Source organism: Schizophyllum commune (genome assembly GCF_000143185.2).
Source record: "Schizophyllum commune H4-8 unplaced genomic scaffold SCHCOscaffold_1, whole genome shotgun sequence".
Classification (NCBI taxonomy): Eukaryota; Fungi; Basidiomycota; class Agaricomycetes; order Agaricales; family Schizophyllaceae; genus Schizophyllum; species Schizophyllum commune.
The window spans coordinates 1,597,420-1,610,384 of NW_026089538.1; the positions used below are offsets into that span (position 1 = coordinate 1,597,420).

At 56.3% G+C, this 12,965-nt stretch overlaps 3 protein-coding genes across 3 annotated transcripts; all 3 read right to left on the bottom strand.

Moving 5' to 3' along the window:
• Window positions 1–121: 121 nt before the first annotated feature.
• Window positions 122–7,319, bottom strand: SCHCODRAFT_02483887 (ARM repeat-containing protein; the record flags this gene model as incomplete). Its single annotated transcript, XM_050342830.1, has 14 exons — window positions 122–342; window positions 409–1,005; window positions 1,058–1,353; window positions 1,409–2,452; window positions 2,501–2,778; window positions 2,832–4,141; window positions 4,188–4,526; window positions 4,577–4,786; window positions 4,835–5,369; window positions 5,424–5,918; window positions 5,966–6,363; window positions 6,413–6,738; window positions 6,788–6,867; window positions 6,918–7,319. The coding sequence occupies 14 exons, from the start codon at window positions 7,317–7,319 to the stop codon at window positions 122–124; spliced, it is 6,531 nt and encodes a 2,176-aa protein (XP_050202811.1).
• A 115-nt stretch (window positions 7,320–7,434) lies between these two features.
• SCHCODRAFT_02605806 (uncharacterized protein) lies at window positions 7,435–10,303 on the bottom strand. The gene is made up of 16 exons (XM_050344184.1): window positions 10,116–10,303; window positions 9,947–10,054; window positions 9,850–9,898; window positions 9,750–9,793; window positions 9,686–9,700; window positions 9,403–9,635; window positions 9,254–9,346; window positions 9,127–9,202; window positions 9,005–9,072; window positions 8,834–8,951; window positions 8,532–8,783; window positions 8,346–8,482; window positions 8,159–8,297; window positions 7,936–8,109; window positions 7,805–7,889; window positions 7,435–7,756 (listed from the first exon to the last, which is right to left on the bottom strand). The coding sequence occupies exons 1-16, from the start codon at window positions 10,284–10,286 to the stop codon at window positions 7,485–7,487; spliced, it is 2,034 nt and encodes a 677-aa protein (XP_050202812.1). The 5' UTR covers window positions 10,287–10,303; the 3' UTR covers window positions 7,435–7,484.
• Window positions 10,304–10,451: 148 nt separating this feature from the next.
• SCHCODRAFT_02742734 (acyl-CoA dehydrogenase NM domain-like protein) lies at window positions 10,452–12,961 on the bottom strand. Its single transcript, XM_003035196.2, has 13 exons — window positions 12,801–12,961; window positions 12,731–12,751; window positions 12,590–12,680; window positions 12,326–12,531; window positions 12,147–12,265; window positions 11,993–12,098; window positions 11,514–11,940; window positions 11,402–11,465; window positions 11,288–11,349; window positions 11,029–11,215; window positions 10,829–10,949; window positions 10,674–10,770; window positions 10,452–10,627 (listed from the first exon to the last, which is right to left on the bottom strand). Exons 1-13 carry the CDS (start codon window positions 12,846–12,848, stop codon window positions 10,614–10,616), a joined length of 1,563 nt encoding a protein of 520 aa, XP_003035242.2. The 5' UTR covers window positions 12,849–12,961; the 3' UTR covers window positions 10,452–10,613.
• Window positions 12,962–12,965: the final 4 nt, after the last annotated feature.

Consider the following 12,965-nt stretch of genomic DNA (forward strand, 5'->3'; position numbering starts at 1 on the left):
AAAGAAGTGCGATTACAGAACAATTACAAGATGTAGAGCAGAGCGTGAGGACGGGCGTGCTAGTGTTAGTCATCCGAATCCGCCAACCAGGATCGCCAAGTAGGGATAGGGAGGTTATCACTCAACCCAGGGACGTCCTAGGCGTAGCACGTCCATGCGACGAGCCGTTACTGTGCGTGCTGGAGCGGTACTGGAAGATATCGTGCAGCCGCGAGAGCTTGTCCTGCGAGCCGTGCACGTCCGACGATCCCCCATGGGGACGCACCGGCGAGCGCGGCGACTGAGGCGTCGCGGACCGCACCGGCGACTGCGGCGGCTGGTCGGGCTCGCGGTAGCTGTTGGCTTCCAGTTCTATGGCATGGTCAGCATCCACTCTCCTATTCAAACGTCCACAGTAGCCAAACTCACTCGACAACGTATCCTGCACCGCTACCTCCCTCTCCTGGTCCTCCGCCGCGCGACTCGCGAGCGCCCGCGTGATGTACTTCCTGAACGCCGGGCCCGTCGCCTCCAGCATCTTGTCCACCCTCGGCCGCTTGTGCGGGTAGGCCTTCAAGAAGTGGTGCAGCTCCGTGATGCCCTCCTTATGCAGCGCGCCCGTCGTCTCGCTCGAGATGTGGCCGATGATTGTGAGGAGCTGCTGATCGGGGTCCGGCTCTTCGACAGGCGGGGGGAGGTAGCCGTTGCCGTTGCCATGCGCGGAGGACAAGCTCGGGCTGGTGCGGTGAGAGGAACGGCCGTGATGCTGGGAGGTGGCGGAGGTGGATTCAGGAGGCGAGACGGGGCGGCTGGAGGCGGGAGAGGAAGATCGTGGCATGGAGTGCATTGAGTCCGTCGTTTGGGTGGTGCTCCGGGCGCGACTGCCGCCACCTCCGCCGTTCTCCGCTGCCGCCGCTGCCCGAGACGCCGAGTTAAGGATTCGGTATACGTATGGGTAGACGATGGTAGCTGAGGGGTCGTCGAAGGCCGTTGACAGCAGATCATACACGTCGTCGCCGTAGTGCGCTGCGTAACATGTTAGCAAAAGAGTATCGACAGTTCGACTGAGTATACCCACCAACGACGTGTTGAATGATCACTTTGATCGTGCGCAAGGGCATGTCGCCGCACGGCACCTTGTTCGTCGCCCGAGCTCGCCATTCGTTCGGAGGCACTGTCTGCAAGAAGTGCTCGATGGCAGGGAAGAGCTCGACCGGATCCAGGGCCTCGTCCGTCAAGTCCTGCGGGATATTTCGTGCAAGTTTCCATACGCACTTGAGGACAAGCTCGGCGACGCGCGCTTCCTTCGAACCAGGCGCTGTACCGTTGCTCGGGAAAGGCTTGACGATGCGTAGGAGTAGTGCAAAGAGAGCCCTAGTATACGATATCAGTCTCCAATATCTTGCCTGGGAGATAGCGAATAACATACCTGAATATCGACATCCTCCGGCCAGTAGCGAACAGGCGCAAGATGATCATGTTGATGAAGCGCGACAAATCCTTGACTTTCTTCGTCTGACTGTCGTCCGTCTCCAGCAGCCGCAACGTTAACTCCTCCAGCAGTGACGTCAAGATATCGACCGTGAGCGACTCCGCCAGATACGAGTGGTCGCAGAAGTTGTTCAGCGTTTGGATCAGGTGCTTTGCCAACCGGAAGTTCTCGTCGAGAATGAGTTCGTCTTGGCGCTCGAAGACGTGCGCCATCTGCAGCGTGATCGTCTCGATGAGGCCCTCAGTGTGCTCTGCGAGGTCCTGATACTGGGGAGAGGAAGAGCCGGCCTCAGGTCCGACGGAGAGGATCTTCTGTATCTTCTTCAGTGCGTCTACGCTCCGCGAAGGGTCGCTGCTGAGGATGCTGGAGATGGTGATAGTGATATCCTCCGCTCCGCCGTTGCCCATGCTCATCGTCCGTGTCCGCATATGTGTAGCTCGAGGCTCCGGCTCCGGCTCGTACTCTGGTTCAGGCTCTGGTTCTGGTTCCCGGGTGTACGAACTTCGTGGTGGAGCCTCCTCTGGCATCGTCGGCTTCGCATATGATGGCAGGTTCGTCCGTGGTCTGCCGAATCGAGAGGGCCCGGGGAGCAAGCTCTTTGGCCGCCCAATGCCACTTGGCGACGTTGGCGTCGCCTTCGAGACACTGGGTGCCGGAGAAGCAGAACGAGGTCCCGCAGACACGGGAGATGCAGGCCGCGTCAATCGCGACGATGGTGGGTTTGAAGGGCTGGGGGCTCTTGCTATGCTTCCCAGGCGTGTTCGTGCAGACGGACCCAAAGATGGGGATGCAGATCGTGGAATGCCACCAGCGCCAGCAAGTCTCGAGATCTTCGGGTTGGTGGGCGCTTCCGGCTCCGGCTTCTCGTGATTGCTAGGACCAGCAACACGCCTAAGACGTTCTTCCAGCTGCGTCTTATCCTTGGGAGACAACGGTCCTACATATTGCCAGACCTTCTCGCCGACGAGAGCATAGACCTCGCTGGAGTGACGTCAGTATAGGCAAGTTTCAGCAACTGGTAATTCATACCTCAGGACTGTCAGCGCAGATTTGCGAACGTTGGAGTCCTTGTCGGAGATCATGCTAGCGATCGTAGGGCATGCCTTGTGAGGCTCCATCGCACCCATGCCGGACTTCGTGACGATGTTAGCCATCTCGTCCAAAGCGCCTTGCCGCGCTTTTGCGACCTTCGACTTGAGACCGTGATCGAGTAGTATCTGGAAGACGCGGCTGTAGGGGTAGAACAACAAAGACGCCTGGATGACATGCTGCACGCGCGAGCGAACTTGTTCCCGAGCATCCCCGAGCTAAAGTTTATGTTAGCTAGCGAACCGATAGAGATGCTGGTCTTTGAACGCACCTTGTACACAAGGGTTGGCAAGAAGCAGATCGCCTCCGCATCCGACAGCTCGTAGCTCACATGCCTCATGAAGGCCATAATGGCGTCCACGGCGTCGAGACACTTGGAAATGAGGTTCGGCTGAGGCTCGTGGATCTTGATAGATACATATTTCAAGGGAAGGTCGATGTTGGCGAGACAGATGATCTCAGCCGCGTCGTTGCCGTTGCTCGCGGAATTGTACAGCTCGCAGATCATCCCGAGGCCCTGCATATGGTCGTTCACGGCGTTGTGGTCGTGGCTGAAGAGCTTCGCTATGAGGTCCTTCGATGCGTGAGGCTCCATCTGGCCTTGAAGCAGTTCCGCCAGGTCCTTGCGCGTAGGACCTCCCTCGTTAATCCACCGCGATGCGTCCCGCCCTAGACGAGTTTTCTTCGCATCAAGGTTGGTTCCGTGGAACGGCAATGCTGCTGAGGGGGGCGGAGTAGCGACAGAGGGGCGCGCGGCACCTGGACGCTTGAGTCCAAGACCGGGTTTCCCAGGTAGACGAGATGAAGACATAGTCTGTTCGACTGGTGTTTCCGCGCGAGACTCGGGCCTAGAAGTGCCTGTAGGCAGCTTTCGTCGCACACCTACACCGCCAAGACGAGTCGTAGTCTTCGGAGGCGCTGGTGCGGCTGCGGGAGGAGGCGATGGAGGAGGGCTGACGTGCTTCGCCGCCGGTACAGGCACTGCTTTGCTCTTCGGGGCCGCCTTGGCGGGTGCTGGCGCTGGCGCAGCGGCAGCTGCAGCAGGGCGAGCGGCGTTGATCAGCGGCACCGCAGACGTGCGAGAGGCAGGCTTGAGAGCGTTGGTTGCATGCAAGACATGGTCGAACCCGGCGCCAGCGATCAAGGCGGGCAGCATTGCTTGTGCGCCCTTGCGAACCTCCGCATTCCTGTCGTCCAGGGAGACTACGATAGAACTTGTCCATGCGCTGAGGTCGAGGGAAGGCGAGGGCTCATGCTCCTTGAACCAATCGACCAGCCAATGGAGGAGGGTACCCTTCTGCAGAGGATTGGGCGTCTCCAGAGCGGAAGCGATGCCAGGTACCAATGGGTCGATGCTCTCGCATGCGTTTGCTATTGCCGTCAAGGTAGCAAGGGCTGCGGCGCGGGTTGGGGCTTTCTGGTCGGAGAGAACAGTGCAAACGGGCTGCACGAAGAGACGGCAGTGCTTCTCAAAGGGCTTGCCCATTCCTGTCGCAATGCGCGCGACGATGTCCAATGCGAGTGATTGCACGGGCTTATTGCTATCGTTCACCCTCGCCTTCAGCACGGAGCCGATCTCGCCTATGACCAGTGAGAAAACGTCAAAGTCGAGGGTTGATGGACTGACCCATGTTGCCCTTCAAGCGTTTGTTGGACCCTTGATCCAAGATGGCTTGCAAGCCCTCAAGAGCTTCCTTCTTCACCTTCCAAGCATCCGCCTTCGCGTCGGCGAGGATAGTGGTGCCCTTCAGCAACCCGTCCAATTCCACGCGAGGGAACAGATCGTCGAGTGCATCGGGAACGGCGGCGCCACCTTTCCCTCCTCCAGACGACGTTGTGGCCATTTGGGCTACATCGTTAGAGGTCCTTGTGGGTTCCGGCGCAGGCGTGCCCTCAGCTTTGTCGAACTCGGCGGTGATGGTGTTCAGCAGTTGCGGGTTCAGATCCTCGAGAAGGTCCTTAATACCTGAGGGAGCTAATCAGCTCATGACGGTAGGATTAAAGCGTCGAACGTACTTGCGCCGGCGAACAACTTGACGGTTACGATGGTCTTGGTAGCGCTCGTACGCACCGCGGCATTCGAGTTGCTGAGCCCGGTCTTCAGGAAGTCGATGAGACTACGCAACGATATTCCAGCGATACCGAATTCCGTCAACGCGGTGCTGATCCATGCAATAGCGTCTGCGAGGACTTTGGGAGCCTTCTGCTTCGACAATGGTTCGTATGCTGAAGGATATGTGAGCAATCGCTGACGTTAATCAGGTGATTATGTACCTTGGTTCAGCACGAATTGTAGTGATGTCTTTTCAGCGAACGCTATCAGACCGTCGCCAGCTGGCTTCTTCAGCTTCATATCGCCGAGCTTCTCCGCCATTCCACCGGTGCACAAAGCAACGCAAGAGCGACCAAAAGACGGACACTGCTCCGACAGACGAGTGAAAATGCCGAACATCTTAGCCGAGACCTGGAAATTCTTCTCCGACCAGCCCTTCTTCACCAGAGCTCGCACTAGTACTTCCGCATCGAGGTCTTCTATAGCGCCATTGAGCCACGAGTCCATCTCCTCAAGGGCGACAATACGTGTCTTCCAGTTGGAGTCGGCGAAGTTGGTGAGTAGTTCGGAGGGGATCATGTCGGCAGCCAGGGCTTCGGCGTCCTCCGGGGTGTGCTTATACTTGAAGGTGTCAAGAGGGCCTGCCGGTGCTGGTGGAGGAGGCTTCGACGACTTCGCGGCAGCAGCGGGAGGCGCCTTCTTGACAGGAGGAGCGGCTGATGGTGGGGCGGAGTCTCCTCCAGCGGCAGCAGGTTTCTTGGCCTGAGAATGCGTCAACTTCGAATGAACACAATTCTGCGAGTGTCCTACCATGAGTCGTGCTGGTGGCTTCGCAACCTTCTTGGGTGGTGGCGGTGCCTCATCTTCGGGTGGAGGTGATGCAGCCTTCGGTGGAGGGGGTTTGGCAGCGACTTTCTTCTTTGGTGCAGCAGCCGGCGCAGCGGCGGGAGGTGGTTTGGGCGGACCACCGCCAGCCTTACACTTCACCGTCGCCTTCTCGAAAGCTTCTTTAACCTTCGCCTTCCTGACGTCCGCCATGCCATCCATGACAGGATTGAGGGGCCGCTCGCCGACCATCTTCATCAGGGTACCACAGCACATAGCTGCTTCGTCTCGTGCACCAGCAAAGCTGTCCTCCATCAAGGTGGCGAGAGTTTCTGCGAGGGGTTTGATTTGTGCTGACTGGATGGGCGTTGTCGCTGTCGATAGAGAGCGGTTGAGGAACTTCAAGGTGCCTTCCTTGACTTGAGGATTCTTGTGAGTGAGTCCCGCTTGCAAGTCGGGGATGATGTCGGGCAAGGTCGTCTGGCGGCAAGTGAGCAAAGGAGCAATATTTTGTTGAAACTACGAACTGTGGAAAAGACTGCGTCGAGGGCGGCGCCTATAGCGTCTGTTACGCTGGCTTTCCTCTCCTTCAAGCGCTCGATCATAGGAGGTACAATTTGCTCCCTATATCGACCGAACGGTGCCATGACGCCCTTTGCGAGGTGTTCCATCGCAGCGGCAGCGGTCTGCACACAGGCGACGTTGGCGTCGGATTGTATGCGCAATGCCAACGCCTTGGCGATGTCACCAATCTCGGCCGTGTCCTTGATGCGAGGAGTTGCACCGAATAACTCCGCCATTGCGTCCAGGGCTTCCTTCCGTTCCTTCCACTTGGAAGACGCTAGGGGACCCTGCCATGACGGTGGAAGCTTGGGGCCAATATCGACGATTTCTGCAAACGCGCGAGGATCGTCTAGGGCAGCAGCTGAATGTCGGGTAAGCATAACTCACTTCAACAGACCAGACTTGCATACCTGCTTCGTCTTCGGCTTCTGGTGCCTCCTCGCCCGCTTCAGCCGCAGCTTCCGCCTCGCGCGCCTGCGCACGCGTCATTCGCTCCGGCTTCAGGGTACCCTTGCCCTTCCCATCTTTCTCCATCGCTTCGAATGCCTCGTGCAGTTCCTTGACCTGCACTGGCTTGAGATCGGCGAGAGCGGGCTCGATGCCAGCACCGATATATTGGTATAGCACATGCACGAGAGCTTGCCCTTCAGCGCGCACCGTCTTGTCTGAATGGCCGAACATCTTTGGTAATGCCTTCATGATTGGCTGGGGTGGTGCAACCTGTACACCAAAGCATCTGTTTGCCTGTCAGCCACTATTTGCGGAATTCTGGGTTCATCACGCACCGTATGATCTCCCTCAACGCAACGATGCATCCTGCGATCGCTTTGGGCTGCTTCGCACTTAAGCCAGGTAATATATCCGCCTGCACACGCGTTAGCATTCGTGATCATACTCGAGTCAGGGCAGACGTACCACGACCCCAGCTCCCGCGTTCTCCATCTCCACATACAGCAGAGCGAGCTCAGTCGCCTGCGCCTTCGTCCCCGCACGTGTTGAACCGAACGCCTTCTCCACGAGTGCCGGTACGACGGTTTCGCGCGTCCGCGCAGCAGTCTCCCCAGCGAACTTCAAGAGTGCCACTAGACACTCCAGCCCCTTCTCCTGCGCGACAACATTCGAGTCCGTCGCTATCTTCTTGAGCAAATCACTATTCCCGACGTATGGCTTGAAGACCGGATCCTCGTCGGATGCGGAGGCCTGGAATGCCTTGACGAGCGCTTCGTACGCATTAACGCGTGCTTTCCAGTTCTTGTGCACGAGTCGGTCGGATAAGGGTATCGAGGAAAAGTCCTCTTCCGGGGCTGGCCCGTCCATGGCGGAGAGAGGTATATGAGAGCACGACGGGCTGGATCAAGAAGAGCAAGACGCCCATCGCACAAGGCGAAATTGGGCACGCGAGATCACGTGTCAATGTTCAACACGCGCCGCCATCGCGTCGAGGCGCGTCTTTCCAACGGTTTTTCTCATCGTGGTATACATTCATCGTCCTGCTAATGCTGCACCTATCGACGCTACTACATCCAAGATCTCCTCCGTCTCCTTGTCAACTAAAACATCCTCCTGCGCCTTGAATACACGCGCGGTTGCCGCGTGTCGATCCGCGGCCGCGTCGCGTTCAGCCTCCATATCCAGGTTGTGGTAGATCACGGAAATGAGATACTGTACGTCCATTTGCGACTGGTACATCTCCAAGGTTTTGTAGTCCTGCTCAGCCGTAGGTAGCCACTGCAGGCCTTCAAGCAGCGCTTCCCCTGCAGGCGTATGAGTCTCGTGAATCGGTCAAATATACGGACGCTTACTGGACTGCTTCCCTTCCGCTATGATACACCGCGCGAGCATAAAGCATGCGAAAGCACGTTGCTCGAGATCATCACCGTTAATGACCTACGGGCGATGAGTAGAGTGCGCAGATGATCAGGAGCGAACTTGCCTGGGGCATGATTTCTTCTATCAACCTCCTACTTCGTCTTGCCATCTCGAATTCCAGGGAGACATCCGCCAGAAGCATAATCGCCGGTCTATAGAAGTCCATGCGCCCGAGAAACTCGGTATGCCATACTGCACTCAGCAAGCTGTCCATCGTGTACGATGCTTGATCGACCGCCTGCGGCTAGATTAGCTTCTTCGACGGTATGCCAGAGACGTCCACGTACCCGCATCGACATGACGTGGATTAAGTTATCCATGATCCCCGCTTTCCTCTTCAAAGAATTGCTTAAGGTGTAGTTCCTCGGGTTGAAGTCTTCGGGCGCTCTGGGTATCAAGAAGTCGCGGTACATGTGCATTTGCCCTCTGCAGAGGATGAGTTTTCTTCCAACGGAAGACCGAAGAGTATCTTACCTTCGAGACGCACGCAGGGCTAATATGTGCCATATCTCATGGCACCACTCCGTATAGTCATGCATCGTCAGGCCGCGCCAAACAGAGGGTTCAAGCAGTAATGTCAAGCCCTCTGAGTACCTGCCTTGACGAGCTATCTATACATACCGTGAACACCGTCGAGCGGACCTTCGACACCCTGCTCACCTTATATGCTCGATTTAGCAGGACGGTGATGCGATTGTTATCTACGTCCCCGATATTCGTGAAAGCAAGCACGGACTGCTCCTCGAGCGCAGCTACCCTCACGCAGCCAGCCGCATCCCAGACGACCGACTGCACGGCATGCGGGCCCCACTGTTCGGACGGTATGAAGTTTTCCTTGTGCTGCTCAATCCACTGGTCGAAGAGAGCCATCGCTTCAAAAATTCGGCGGAAGGAGCAGAAAAGTGGTTGGCCCTATAGACCGTTAATGTCTGTTGCAAGTAGGATGGGACGTCATGACCGACATGTTGGTCGTTCAGTAGCTTCTTCACATCTGCTAGGAGCTCGAATGGGTGCAAGTGCGGCTGGATATCGTTTAGAGGTAATCGGTCGCTGTCGTCTTGGGGTATTCGATGCTGCAATCTAAATCGGATGATGAGTTGCACGCAACGAGACGTTTACACGCGCAAACTCACCCAAGCGCGGCTTGCAGTGTAACCTTATCGGCCAGTGTTCGCGCTAAAGGGATGCAGTCCGCAAGATACTGGATAGTGATGACGTTAGTAGGCTCATTCACATCTAGGACCGAGAATCGCACCCTCCGACAAGTGCCATATTCGCCGCGCAAGAAATGAGCCCTCGCATTCGCAAGCGCATCATGTTGCCGCAGACCTCTGCGATGACACTGAGCCCAAGTGCAGTTCGGAAGACTAGCAAGCGCTTACGATTGGTTTGCATCGTGGAATCGCTGGTTGAAGAACTGATGCAGCTGGTCTGTCGTCGTCATTACTTCTCCCACAATCATCCCTTTCTCTGCACTTCAGATCGGTCAATCTTCCATCGCCACAACATGTACATGGAAAACTACACTCACATCTCCAAAGGGTCCGAGACCGCATAAGCCCTATTATCATCCGACGTCCTGAACATCAGGATGCTGTTCTTCGTGAAGAACGACTTGTCGTGGTCCGAATAGCTGTCTGGAATCCTCTTCTTCGTGCACCACGCCAAGTACTGGTCCTGCAGCTTGCGAACGCCTGTAGGGGAGAGCTTCAAGTAGGATATATACATGCGACGTGTGAAGAAGCCAAAGATGGATCGGCGAGCCTGGAGGGCAGTTGAGTGGGGGACCGGAGGTAAGTAGATGGGTGGCGTACCATGATATAGCCGGTCTCTTGAGAGCGTGAGTAGAGTACGTGCAAGTGATGGATAGTGGCATACCTCTTCGTCCTCATCTACCGCGCTCTTCGTGAAAGTGGAGATGCCTCAATGGAATGCGCGTGAGCTGAGTGATCGCGAACCGCTATACAGCTGAACGCACGCCTCATGAAGTCGTTGAAAGCTTCCATGGACCTGAGCTCCTGGTGCTTCTGTCGTGCCCATCAGCAATGTCTCGAGCTCGACAGGATAGTGCACACCTCCATCTCCAACCCATCCAAGAACATCGAGACATCCATCCGATCCCCCTCTCCCTTCCATCGCGCGAGCTCCGTCATGAGGTCCTCGAGCGATCGCGGCTTCGCAACCTATCCATGTCATTTCAGCACACCATTTCACCTCCCCTCCGCCATCTGAGTAGATGCGCACCTCAGCAATCTCTTGCAATAGTATGCGATATGCATGCAGCACGAAGTCGGATGGCAGTTCATTCTCGCGTGTAGTAAAAAGTTTCTCGATGATCGTCAACAGCACTACATGGTGCGGTCGGATAGTATGGTGTCTAGAGGAGACACATATTGTTGCTTGTGGTGGTGACATGGCGCAGGGGCATGAACGCGGAAGACAAGCATCAGACGCGTCGACGCGTCGAGAAAGGGACGCGGACCGGGGAGCCGATCGCCGCGGCTTCCAACTCAACGTAACATGCATGAAGGCCAACATCTACTTCAAAGCTCACATAGGATCGCTGCCCTACATCAGAGCTTCAACTTTCAAGGCATCAATGAAGATTTACCTTCATCGATGGGGAAAGTTATATCAGGTATCAACATGTTATTACAGGGTACATAGGTTGTAAAAACATTTGTGGCAACATGGCATAAAACCAAGCAGATCCTTCCTTCTGCGTGCAAATAGCGCCTGAATTTACAGCTTCACGCCTGTAAAACAGTGAGTATGAGCGATAGCCTTCCACGCTGAACTAACCTGGAGGCATCTGCTTCAACGCTTGCCGTACACCCAGGTCGCTCAAGACGTCCTCCGCGCCACCAAGCAAGGCGTCGAAGGCGATAACACGGTGGTACTATGAAAGAATTAGTCTTAACATACCAAGCATATAGAAAAGAGGCAGAGTTACTCACATGCTCGACCAGCTTCCCCATCCCCGTCTTCGTCACACCCCGTCCACCAAAGATCTGCACCGCATCCCGCGCCGTAACCTGCGCGCACGCCGTCGAGTACGACTTGAGGAAGGCAATTTGGCTGTAGAGTTATATCCGTCAGTCAACATTCTTGTGCACACGCAATACCATGCGATCCGACAGATAATATAAACACTCACCCCGCCAGCTTACTCGCCTGCTGCCCGTACGACATATTGCACATCTGGTACGTGATGTTCTCCAGCCAATTCTGCACGCTCTCCGTGCGCTGAATCATCCCCGCGAGCTTGTTGCGGATGACGGCTTGGGCGTGGAGGGGCTTGTTGAAGGCCTTGCGCTGGTTAACCCATTTGAGGCATTCTTCGACTAGAGGGAAGAGTCAAAGGCGTGTTATGTGGACAAATGATGAGGGGCTGGAGGTGAAAGAAATGGACTTACCGATACCACGCTGAGCGCGTGCGGAGGAGCAGCACATTACCCAGCGCTCATGATTGAAGTTACTATAGTAGAGGTTACGAAAGAATCACTTGGCGGCATGAGCGCGCAGCGCACCTCAACATCACGAAGATGCCGCCACCTTCTTCGCCGAGAGTGTTTCCAACCGGTACTCGGACGTCTGTAAACCATATGAGCAAGCAAAGTGATTTTGGAGGCATAAACTCACTCTCGAACGTGATAAACGCCGTCCCTGCAGCAGGAGAGTAGCTCGTCTTGATATGCCTCGTCTCTACCCCCGGCCCCCTCTCAACCAAGATTACCGTGAACCCATCCTCCGTCTTACACCCCACCGTGAAATAGTCCGCAAACGTCCCGTTCGTGATCCACTTCTTCGTCCCGTTGATGATCCACTCCTTGCCATCCTCAGTCTTCACCGCGGTGGTCTGCAGGCCAAAGACGTCGGAACCGGCCTGGGCCTCAGAGATGGCGAGACAGATGAACTTCTTGGCTTGAAGAACCTCGGGGACGACCTTGGCTTTAAGCTCGTCGGAGCCGAAGTTGAGGACGGGTGGGAGGCCGATGACTTTGCCGCCGAGGAGGCCGTCGCCGTAGCCGCGAGCGCCGCAGCGGACGATCTCTTGGGTGATGATAAGCTTGTGGCAAGTCAGTAATTGTTGTAGTGATGTGCAAGCGAGGCGTGTATACCTCGTGGAAATAGTCGTACTCCTCTGGCTTGACAAGGCCATTCATAAGCGTGAGACCCTTCAGGTGCTTGCCTGGGCCCATGCGCATGGCATGTAGGTTCACTTCGCTGCGGGATTCATGAGTAAGAAGCAGGTGGGTGGTCGAGTTCACTTACGCCATCTTATCTAGTACCTCTTGGCTAGGCCTCTTTCCATCCTCCTCGCGTGCCTGCGCATCGGGGATGATGTACTTCTCGCAGAATACACGGACGGCCTTTTGGAACTTGCGATGATTCTGGACAACGCAGCATCAGCGCTCGCTGTCAGGTCTGGTACCCAGCGTAGGACCGCGTACCTCCGTGAAGTACGGGCTCTTGAAGCCCTTCGCCAGCCATGAGGGTTCGGCGTAGGGAACGGGACTGGGCTCGCCGCGCAGGAAGCTGTCGGTGCAGATGCTTTCCTCATCGACTATGGTGCCGATCTGAAGTCGCTTGGCCTTGGGGTTGGCGATAACTTCGTGGCGGTGCAGGGAGTAGAAGGCATCCGTAGCATCTTGACCGGCTGAGAACGGTGTGTGAGTCCCCAGATCGACGGAAGCAGCTCGGCGGGGAATACGCACCAATCTCGGGGTCTAGCAGTACGCTTGCGCCACCAGGGTGCAAGTCCTTGAACTTGGTAAGGTCATAGACTTTGGCATCCACAATGATCCACTGAAACGGTTATGGGCATGGGACGTCCCTCTCGGCTGCATCCAACGTACAAGGTCCCCCTCCTTGTTGTGCTGTATGCCGACGTCAGTGACTGCTAAAGAAGTGGTGGGAGATGCGCACCTTCGCGACCTCCTCCCTCGTAATCTGCCTAAGCTCCTTGGTCGCCATGAGAGTGTGAATCAAGAGGGAAGACCGGTGTTGCCGGACAGGCGACGGTGGGGTTATAGAGCTGAGGGCGGCCACATGTGATATTCCCCCACATCACTGTCATGGCTTCGGCGCTAA